Raw genomic sequence first — 12023 nt, forward strand, 5'->3', positions numbered from 1 at the left:
ATTGTTTGATGTTGCCTAACCCACAAATTGTTTCAAAATTTTGTTTAAATGTTTTTTTTTCATGCTCACGTCGTTTTCTTGTCTAAAACATGTAACTTGGATCCTCAATGCTTTCCAAGTTTGTACTCTTATTTGGCCTTTTAACTTTTTGGATTTGAGAGTCACTGATGAGTTTTTTGTTGACGAAACAGGTGTCTGGAGTACCAAATGATAAGCCCTAAGACTAGTACATTTGTATATTGAAAGAGAGGAAAGGCTTTGTACCATGTACAAAATGTATTTTTGACATGTTTCAAGATTCAATCCAATAAAAATATGATTCTCCTTTGGACAGCCCCAATATATAATTAAATTTGTATATCTGATGTGATACATATCAACTAATTACTTTTAATTATTTAATATACAATGTATATATTATAAGATTGATTTTACAGGCACCTTAGCCAATATAATCATCTTCTCTGTCGTGTTTACATATAAAATAAACTAACTTATTATGTTTATTTCCTTTGAAATGATATTGATCTGGTAGTATTTATTTACATAAGAGAGGGTTTGTAAATACTTGAGATGTGGTAATATACTGTGTATATGTAAAGAGAAAACAGGTTCATTGTAGCATGCTTCAAGTCAACTAAATTTCAAAATTTGAAAAGGTTTTATATTTATATACCGGTATAGAATTTGATATATTTTAAATCATATACATGTAAATGCATCTCTCTGTCCAAATTTTAGAACCTCAGGTCAGATAATTTTTTTTATTTTCAAAAATATCATTAAAGGATTATATCATATATTATATAAATAAGGGTATAGAAATTTGATATATTTTAAATCATATAAATGCATCAGCTGTCTGTCCAAATTTTAGAACCTGGTCAGGAAATTTTTTTTTTATTTTCAAAAATGTTATTAAAGGATTATCATATATATATGTAAAGGTAGTACTCTGGATTTTGACTGAGGTTATCCAAACGTGTATGGACTGAAACAGTACCAGTACTTATAGACCTATATAGAGTTTGGTTTGGTCATTTGGTCTCTGGTGGACAGTTGTCTCATTGGCAATCATACCACATAGTCTTATTTTTTATACTTTACAAAAATGTCTGGACTTAATTAACCATGGTGTTGTAAGATCAGTGCAAAAAAAAAATCAAGTAGAATATGCTAGGGTTGGCATGCTAACTTTTGAAAGAGAACGATTGATTGATTGATTGTTGGTTGTTTAATATCCAGTGGCAATAAAAGAGAACAAACATACATTTTTTTTGTACATGTGCATTGTCAGGAGCTATACACTGTATATAGGGAGGCAGGAAAAATTGACATATAAGGCCACCCTTAAAAATTTCTTTGTTTGATGTTGCCTACCCATGCCTTATAGGGTTGGGTAGGTAGGTAGAGACTTTATTTTTTTTTTGGCCAACAACATAAGTTACAGGTTTTAGACATGACGTAAGCGCGGGAAAAAATCTTTCAAAAAAATTTGGAACAATTTGTGTCAAAATTATTTTTGGGTAGGCTGCTTTTTAGGTGGGTAGGAAAACGGCATCAAACAATTTAAATTTTATTTTTGGCCTAAAAAAATTATATATCACTCATTATGAAATTGAGAATGGAAACGGGGAATGGTTCAAAGATACAACAACCTAACCAAAGAGCAGAAAACAGCCCAAGGCGACCAATTCAATGGGTCTTCAACACAGCGAGAAAATCCTGCACCGGGAAGTGGGCTTTAGCTGGCCCCTAAACAAAGACTACTTCTTAAAAATTAAATAATTAAATTGATACTGATGACACACATATACATATTTGAATTTTTAATTTGGAAGAGATTGTCATTGAATCTAGACAACATGGTCTTTTTTAAAGTTTTTTCCCTAATCAAGATGAATTTACATGTAGCAGCAGATAACAGTTTATAAATGAGTCCATACTTTACAATGCTGAGGAGGGATCAATTAGACGATATTTGATGTTTATTCAGTGAGTTATATGAATGATTTGATTCTTGTTGGTATCTCAAATCATCTGTATATATTGCTTCCTCAAATCAATAAAAATGTTTCAAAGATGATTTATTACAACGATTCTAGTACATTATATACGTTTTAATTAGTATAAAACTGGATGTGTATACATTGCACATGGCAGATCAAAGATTTGGAAACGAAACAAAATTGAATAATGATGATAAGGGGATGACCATTTGATAATCTGTGGTTTGGACTTTGAGGTGGGGGGGGGGGGGGGGATTTTTTGACTATTCTTTTTCATCTGTTGCTATATATATATATGCATGTTTTTTTCCCACAATATATTCCTGTATTTTGTACAAGCACTTGTTGCAGAATATTCATTTTCATCCTGTTTTTTGCAAAGTTATTTATTTTCAACTCTTACCAGGCCAGAATATACATTTTCAATATCTTACTGCCCCCTCCAAAAAATTTAATGGTCATCCCCTAACAGCTGACAGGGTTGAAAGTTTTTCTGACAGTCTCATTAAAAAATGGGCGAATGGAGATTTATTATTTAATTTTATTTAGATTGCCAAATTCATGGGTAAGTATAAAAAATGGGCAAATGGAGATTTAATTTTGTTTAGATTGCCAAATTCATGGGTAAGTATAAAAAATGGGCGAATGGAGATTTAATTTTATTTAGATTGGCAAATTCATGGCCAAGTATGAAAAAATGGGAGAATATAGATTTAATTTTATTTACATATGTAGATTGCTAAATTCATGGCCAATTATATTAAGGAATGGGCGAATGGAGATTTAATTTTAATTGGATTGCCAAATTCAAGACCAAACATAAAAAAATGAGCAAGCAGAGATATTATTTTGATTAGATTCTAAATTCATGACCAGGGAGCATGAAAAAATCAGCGAGTGGAGATTTCGTTCTAATAAGTTTGCCAAATTCATAAACATGATCAATCGTAGAAATGTTATCATGATTATATTTCATTCGTGTAAAATTTTGACCAAATGCAAAAACGCAGTGAAAAACACAACAATTTACTTTGCTGCCAATTATTAAATGAAATAAAGAGATTTACGATCTACAAACAAACAACAAATCATTTTGAAATGAAAACAGACTCATAAATAAAGGATTGCATTGGCTTCTAATATCTTTGCTGTGTTGAGGGTAATAAATGTTTTTTAAGGAGAACTTGCCAGTTCAACATTACAAGATCAGATAAAAGATGCTTCACTTATCTCAAATGATAAATCAGAAATATATATTAAATGGCCTATTAAAAAAGATTGATGGCTTTTGTTGTTATTTTGCCGGTTTCAAAACATTTTTTTTAAGATGAAATTTTTAAGCTAAATAGATATGTATTTAGAAATTTAGACAAGTGAACTCTCAGATTTGAGAACTTTATGAATTTAATGCTTTCAAAAGAGGGACGAAAGATACCAGAGGGACAGACAAACTCATAGATCGAAAACAAACTGACAACGCCATGGCCAAAAATAAAAAGACAAACAGACAAATAATAGTACAGATGCTGACAGTATGAGCACCTGCTTAATTAGCATTCATTATTACAAAATCCCTTTTGATTGCCATGGTTTCTATCTAGTTCTTTCTCAAAAAAAAAAAAAAACATTGTAAGGATATCGATACATGTACATATGGGTTAAAAGACAACCTTTGGGTGCTGGATTTTCTAACTGCGTTGAAGACCCATTGGTGGCCTTAGGCTGTTTATAATTACTGCTCTTTGGTCTGGTCGTTGTCTCTTTTACACATTCCCAGTTTCCATTCTCTATTCTGTGTTCAAATATCATCTTGAATTCAATGGTATGGTATGACTCTGGCATTGACAATTAAATCATTGAATTCCTACGATATAAACATGTAATACATAGGCAATTAAAATTGATTTTAGTCACTCATGTCAGTTTAGGTTGTAGACTAGTCAAATGATTTGCATGTAGATTACAAAATTAGATTATTGATCTTTTATAATTAGTTTGTAACAGGATATACTAGTCTATATACATACATTAATGTAAAGAAATGTATTTCATTTTAATTGTGGTTATAACATTTGTACATGTGTACATTTAGCATGTACATGTATGGTATATATGCAGATTGTATAGAAGAAGTTGATTTTTTTATTCCAATTGAGGGCCCCAAGGGCAAAAAACATTGGATGACTTTAACATCAATAATTGGAGATTAAAACAATAATACTATTAAATAACATTCATTTAATGAAGTGATAAAATAACATGTTTTGTTTAAAGATATTAAGTAAATGTTTAAACAGCTTTACATATTATAATACACAATGCAAGAGGGTCTGGATGGGGTCCTTCCTTTTTGTATTTTTTTAAATTTTAAAGGCCATTTTTCTCTATTCTTTAATTTACTCATTATTTTTTATATATCAGCACCCCATTATTCTCTATTCTGTATATTTTAGCCCCCGTTATTCTCTGTTCTGTATATTTCAGCCCCCGTTATTCTCTATTCTTTATATTTCAGCCCCCCATTATTCTCTATTCTTTATATTTCAGCACCCATTATTCTCTATTCTGTATATTTCAGCCCCCATAACTCTCTATTCTTTATATTTCAGCACCCCATTATTCTCTATTCTGTATATTTCAGCACCCCAGTATTCTCTAGTCTTTATATTTCAGCACCCCATTATTCTCTAGTCTTTATTTTTCAGCCCGCGTTATTCTCTATACTTTATATTTCAGCACCCGTTATTTTCTAGTCTTTATTTTTTGGCCATTTTTCCTTTATTCTTTATATAATTTTTGGTCTTTATTCTGCACTTTGTGCATATTATTTTCTATTCTGTAAACCATATCTAGACCCTCATGCAATTGGGTTATAATATATGCATGTATGGTATTAGTGGGAAAGATAAAGGATAAGTTTAGATCAAGTAAATTATACATGTAGAAATACTGCTACAGTGACATTTGAATGACCGACTAGCAGCTGAGTGACAAACATCAATAAATTCATTTTGTAATATATTCATAGGTTTGAAATACATGTGTAGCAACAAGTCATTAGATACTAATGTTTAACAGGACAGTGTGAAAGATAATTACAAAATTGATCTCCTGTTATTGAACAATTATATAATAATCAGTAGCTGTTTTTTTGGGGGAGTGGGGGGAAGGAAATGGATATGTATATATAATCCATGCCTTAATCTCCCCTTTGTTAGAAAAAAAAATGTTTGCATAAAATTGTCCAAAATTCTTTTCACTCTTTTATATTTCATTTCCTAGAATTAGGCCCCCAATTCAAAATTCTTGGATTTGCCCCTTGTCAAAATTCAATTATGACTTCAAATTTTCTTCTGATTTTGCTATTGTTATGTTGCTTAAAAAGTTGACCATGTCTGATGATGTTACATAGAATCTTGTTTGCAGATGATTAAAAAAAAAAGATAATGTTTGACAAATATATAGTCTTTAAGAATCCTTGTAGAATAACAAATTCCAACACCGTTTCTAGAACGATACAATTTTTGTTCTTTCTCAGAAGTTAAAATTTAAGTTTTACATGTTTTAGAATGGCAAATTTCTCATTTTTAGCTCACCTAGCCAAAAGTAGTTCATCTTCTGTCGTCATCATCTTTTTAACTTTTACAAAAATCTTCTCCTTTAAAAACTACTGAGCCAAATTTATCCAAAATTTTACCAATTTTTATACCCCCGCTTTAAATACCCCCGCTTTAAAAAAGTTGGGGTATACTGTTTTACCTCTGTGACTGTCTGTCCATCTGTCAGTCCGTCCGTCCGTCCATCAGTCCATCCGTCAGTCCGTCTGTCCGTCCCATGAATATTTTTCGTCTCATCTTCCTCAGGAACTACATTACAAGGATTTCTGAAATTTGGTTTCAGGGTTTATATGAGTCAGATATACGGTGTGTTGCATTTTCAGATTCATCACTCAACAACTTCCTGTTTACCTTATACTTTTAGCGGGGCGGGGGTATCAGTAGTGAGCAGTAGCTCACAGATTCACTTGTTTTGTCTATAATCTTGAAAACTATAATAGATAAAAAGAAACTTTAAACAGAAAAAGTGAACAGCAAGACAAGATCTACAAATAAGTCTTCACATGGTTGAAATCTTCAGAAGACTCCTTATTGGTGGTTATTGCATATAAATGACGATTTTTACCACTTTTTCGATTTTGTCTAGTATTTTAAAATATAAAGTAGACAGATAAAAACTTTAAAAAGCCAAAAGTGATCAGCAAGACCAGATCTACAAATAATTCTTATGGCCAAAATTGTTAGTTGAATTCTTATTAGAGTTATTGCCCTTAAAATGACCTATCATGGATTCATGCCATGCTCTATGCTCATTTTAACGTGGGTAGGCATTATATTTGTCAACATTTAACATCTCATGATCACACTGACACTCGGTAAAAAGATATTAACAATTATTATACCTCAAGTTATCATTTTCTATATAAAATAAGGACACAATATTTTCACTATTTTTTAAATTGCATGCATTTAACTATTTGACCGTTCAATAGTTTCCAACTATTTGCCCTCGATGAAACTATCTGACCACAAGCGTCATTATATTTCTCTGAATTTCAACTGCAGCTACGAGATTGGAGGATGTTTTGAGAATACTGCGAGAGTTACGATGTCGCGTTTTACCTATTGTATCTAGGGTTGACGTCAGTGCGGTACGTAGCCTTAGATGAAGTAAACATTAAACAGTATGGTTGTGTTTCTGCTTTTTATATTACGATAGTTGATTTAGCCCCGACATTTATTGTCTGTTGTATCTTTCGGTATAATAAAACACTTACTGACTGTATATTCTAGGAATAGTAAGTTAATTGTTCCCTTGGATACAACTATTGCCCTCAGCTACGCCTCAGGGCAATAGTTGCACCTGGGGGGACAATAAACTTACTATATATTCCACTCATACCCAGTCAATAAGTATAAAATATAATGCCTACCCATGTTAGAATGAGCATAGAGGATGACATGATAGAATAATTTTATAACTTACATGGTGCACTTTAAGGTGGTACATAACACTTCAGGGAGATAACTCTGTAAAAATCAGCTGAACGTTTTTATCACGTTCTATTGTTAAGGAAATAATAAGCTTCGCAATCATCAAGATTAGTGTTTGTCAAACTGCTATATATCCAATGAAATGTTTCCGATAAAGTGTGTGGTTCAAGTTTTTTGAAATTTTTATATTTTTGTCAAAGGGTCAAGGTAAATATTTTGTCAAAATTTAATGAAAATTAAACGAGGCAAATTAATTTTAGTCAAGGTGTTTGGTACCACATTAAGTAATTAAAAAACAAACCAATAGACAACATTAACTGAAAATGGACAGACAATATAAATAAGAAAATGTGGTGTGATCGAGTGCCAATGAGACAACTCTCCATCCAAGTCACAATGTGTAAAAAGTAAACCATTATAGGTCAAAGGACGGCCTTCAACATGGAGCCTTGACTCACACCAAACAGCAAACTATAAAGGGCCCCAAAAAGACTAGTGTAAAACATTTCAAACAGGAAAACCTATGGTCTAATCTATATAAAAAATGAGAAACACTTATGCACCACATCTACAAACGACAACCACTGAACAACAGGTTCCTGACTTAGGACAGGTGCATACAAATGCAGTGGGTTTAAACGTTTTAACAGGTGCCAACCTTCACCCTAACCTGAAACAGTAGTGTAACATTACAACATAAAAAGACACATCACTTGTTCTTACTGTGATGCACCATTGAGTTGACAATAAAGAATTTCTTCCTACCAAGAAGATTAAAGACAAATTTATAATCTGTATAGCTTCTGATCTTTGAAATAGTGTCAATTTCGTGTTTCACCATGATTAATATCTTCATTTATAGATGTCCAATAGACATTGTACATTAAAGACCAGAGGACTGTATCACTGATTAAAATCTATTTATCTTAGGAAACCAGATAATGGTTATCCTCCTAATTTATCATCAATACAAAATTACAAAGTAAATGAAAAATCTTTTGTACTGTTTGAAATTATTCATCTAATTTATCTATCTTGATACTAGGGAGTCTGGTGAAACAAGAAAAACAATTAATTAACAGGAAATACACTGTGTTTAAAAAGACCATTGAAACGTTACTGGCAGATCAAAGATTAGGCAAGGTTAACTTGTTAATTGGTGCTATATATTTATACAGCCATTTAGTTATTAAATTAGTCAAGATTTTCTATTAGGTTTTTAGCATTCACTTAACATAAAAAAGTTCTCCAAAATGTGGATAAATAAATGTTTTATCATTTAAAAAAAACACTGTGTTTAAAAAGACTATTGACAGTTCATGGATTGAATTTTATTGTTGACAACTGATTCTATTGGTACAAAAGACCATCAAAGTTTTTTTTGTCAGATTTGATAGACAGGTGCACTGTTAAGTAAGGCAAGAAAATCTATAACTTGATTGACATACAGATCCTGTGTACATGCTTGGCCTAGAACTAGGCTAGAAGGAATTGGCAATACTCTGCTTGGCCTAGAAGGAATTGGCAATACTCTGCTTGGCCTAGAAGGAATTGGCAATACTCTGTTTGGCCTAGAAGGAATTGGCAATACTCTGCTTGGCCTAGAAGGAATTGGCAATACTCTGCTTGGCCTAGAAGGAATTGGCAATACTCTGCTTTGCCTAGAAGGAATTGGCAATACTCTGTTCTGCATTCTTTTCTGGTAACATCAACCTGTCATGAAATAAGTTCCTTCACAATTTTAGTTTCAAATAGAAGAAATATTCTGGCATATTATTTTCACTTGAACAAATATTACAGTATTAATGTTCCTAACAGAATAAAAGAATAGCATAGTTGTTCCAGCAGGAACAGATATTATGACTGTTTCTAACAAATTTTCCAGGGGAACTTCTGTTTAAAAATAGGCGGAACAAATATATGTTGATTGACCAATGAAATGTATTGCTGCATATTTTTAGGGTGGTTATCATTATGACAGAACCTGGGAATACTTGAAAAGGTTTCTAAAACAAAATGTTAAAAAGAAATTGTTGAAGGTGAAGCATAGACATAGGGGTCTGTGTTTGAATAAGATTGTCAATGAGGGCAAATAGAAAATCTTTATCCATACTATGTTACCATGATGGGAACTTTGGTTCAGGATATTATATAATTGTTCAGTCATGCTGAAACTCATTTATGTTAAATGATGTCTTTTGGCTGTTTATGTCACTGGTTTGCTGTCTCATTGACCTGTTTATGTCACTGGTTTGCTGTCTCATTGACCTGTATTCCCCACATCGCCCTTTATTCATACAATGAAAGATAATGTACCAAAAATTTATGTACCACAGTATCTGTTTTTAAAGGTTTTTAGACTAATGGGATGTTTATTGAAATGAACATATAAATTAGAACAGGTAATTTCAAAAGCTTGGCCTTAAATATAACTTGCAAGAAAGAATAAAAGCATGATTCTGTTTCATAACTTGCTAATTATAATGAAAATTGGCATGTGGCTTTGAATATATTCTCACATGTGATGTAAGAGGCATCTTGACTTCTGAGAAACATCAGAAGCTCCTTTAATTTGACGTTGAATGTCTGTTATAAGACAAGTATGTGTGTAATGGTGAAAACAGAGGTGGCAGTGAATAAAGGCATGATTATGTTTGAAAAATTAATAAGGTGGTGAATAACAGCAGGATTTTTGGAGTAAGAAGTTAGAGGTTGTTAACAAACTTTAAGGCATGATTTTTTTTGACTAAATTGTGAACATCAGCCTTGGTCAATGTTGATTGATGATTAAGATTGTGAACATCAGCCTTGGTCAATGTTGGTTGATGATTAAGATAATACAGGATTTTAAATTGAAAATTGTTGACCTTCTGTTTTCAATAACTTTTTGACTTAAATTTCTAAAAAAGGATATTTGTACATTTACTCAAAGTAGAAAACTATTTGAAAGGTAGGTGAAAACAATTTTCCCTAGATACCATTCTTACTTTGATAGTTTTATTGAGGAGATGATGTAAGAATGAAACTTTTACTGGAACACCTGTGTATACAATGTATATATATATACATTTTAAAATTTTTTTATAGAGTAATAATTCAAATATTAAAATAAGGTTATAAAGTACATCTAAACCTTTCTGATTAGAACCTTCGAGAAAGCATTTGTGGATCCAGAAGGGGGGGGGGGGGGGAGGGGGGTTCTGGGTCGGAACCCTTCTTTTTATACATATTTTTTTTTAATTATGTGAACATTTCATGGTGTTCCAGGGGGGTGGGGGGTGGGGGTGGGGTTGAAACCTGCCCCCTTTTCAATAGGGTTAGATCCACACAAGTAGCGTTATAATGAAAGTAGACAAAAGATTACTTAAGTTACTTGTACTTCACATTTATTGAGCTTTAGAAATAATAGACTATAGGAACCAATGTTCCAGTATATCTTTTTGCAGAATCTATATGTATATGTGCATGGAATAATTATCCAGGATATTTAAGTTGGTCAAACAACAACCAAACAATCAATAGATCTTATGGATAACACATACTTATTATATAATTTTTTTCAACTCTTTAAATTCTTTCAGAATCAATTGGTTCATTTTACGCAATGTATAAAAAGGTGAGGTCGATAAAAACTTGATATTTTGATGCTTGAATGTGGCAAGTGTTTAAAGAAAAACAATTAGTTACAATTGAAGCAAGGTGGAATTATTAAGTATATTGGAATAACATGCAATTTTTCTTTCTAATTTCAGGAAAAAGACAAATAAGTAAGGTTAAAAAACTAAAGAAGAGATTATCAGCAAGTTTTGGAAGATTATGTAAGTCATAGTTAATTTAAAAAATAATTCATTCTTGCCTTGCTCTATGCTCATTTTAACAAGGGTAGGCATTATATTTGTCAATACAATGAATCTTTATACTGAGTGTAAGCGTGGCATGATAACATTATTTCGATCCTAATAGGACAATTTAGAACTTTTGTACTTTGAAGCGGGCCTATAATACACGTTCGAAAGGCAGCCATATATGCATTATGATTTTATGAAGCCAAAAGGATATAGAAAATCTACTGTTTCACGATAAAAAAATGATCAGATACATGTTTTTAAACTTACTTTTAAAATGATTTATATTCAAATTCCTTCACACAGATTAACCAGAACCCAATGCAAAGGAATAGGGCTTTTATTGCTGTTCTTCAGCTAGACTAGAAATTACAGTTGAGCAGAATTAAACTGATTTGATTTTGATTTTTGGTGTTTTAATGCTACTTTTAAGCACTGCTTTTGGGCTATTTCGTGGCGGCCAGTTTTTATTGGTGGGGGAAGCCGGAGTGCCCGGAGAAAACCACTGACCTTCGATAGGAAAACTGACAATCCTAGTCAATTAAGATTGGAGTCGAGTGCACCCGCACGAGCAGGGTTTGAACTCACAACCTCAGTGTTGACTGGCTAGTGATTACAGTAGTAACTACTTAGACCACTCGGCCACGAGGCCCCGAATTAAACTGATGCATAATGTTAAATCTTCATTGATTTAGTAACATGTTGAAGCTACATAATTTGAAATGTAATATAATAATGTTCATTATAAAAATAAGGAGATGAGGTATGATAGCCAATGAGACAACTATCCATAAAAGTTCAAATAAAGTGGATGTAAGCAATTACAGGCAACCGTATGGCCTTCAACAATGAGAAAAACGCATACCGTATAGTCTGCTATAAAAGGCTGAAACATGAAAATTATGAAACAATTTAATTGAGAAAACGAATGGCCTAATTTATAACAAAACAATTAATGAAACACAAATATGATCGACAGACATGAACCAACGACAACCACTGAACTACAGGCTCCTGACTTTGGGACAGGCACATAAAGAATGTGGCAGGGTTAAACATGTTTGTGAGCGCTCAACTCTCCCCTAACCTGGGACAGTGGTGTAACAGCACAACATAAG

General features: G+C 32.3%; 1 protein-coding gene across 2 annotated transcripts in view; it reads left to right on the top strand.

Moving 5' to 3' along the window:
• The window catches only part of LOC127718466 (cyclin-dependent kinase 14-like), a 75102-nt gene that overhangs the window by 2041 nt on the left and 61038 nt on the right, over nucleotides 1-12023 (top strand). For both annotated transcript variants that reach the window (XM_052224511.1, XM_052224510.1), the window contains exon 2: nucleotides 10813-10878. In XM_052224511.1, coding sequence (XP_052080471.1) covers nucleotides 10813-10878 — 66 coding nt within the window. The remainder of the gene's footprint in view (nucleotides 1-10812; nucleotides 10879-12023) is intronic.

This window comes from Mytilus californianus, unplaced genomic scaffold, assembly GCF_021869535.1.
Source record: "Mytilus californianus isolate M0D057914Y unplaced genomic scaffold, xbMytCali1.0.p SCAF_10, whole genome shotgun sequence".
Classification (NCBI taxonomy): Eukaryota; Metazoa; Mollusca; class Bivalvia; order Mytilida; family Mytilidae; genus Mytilus; species Mytilus californianus.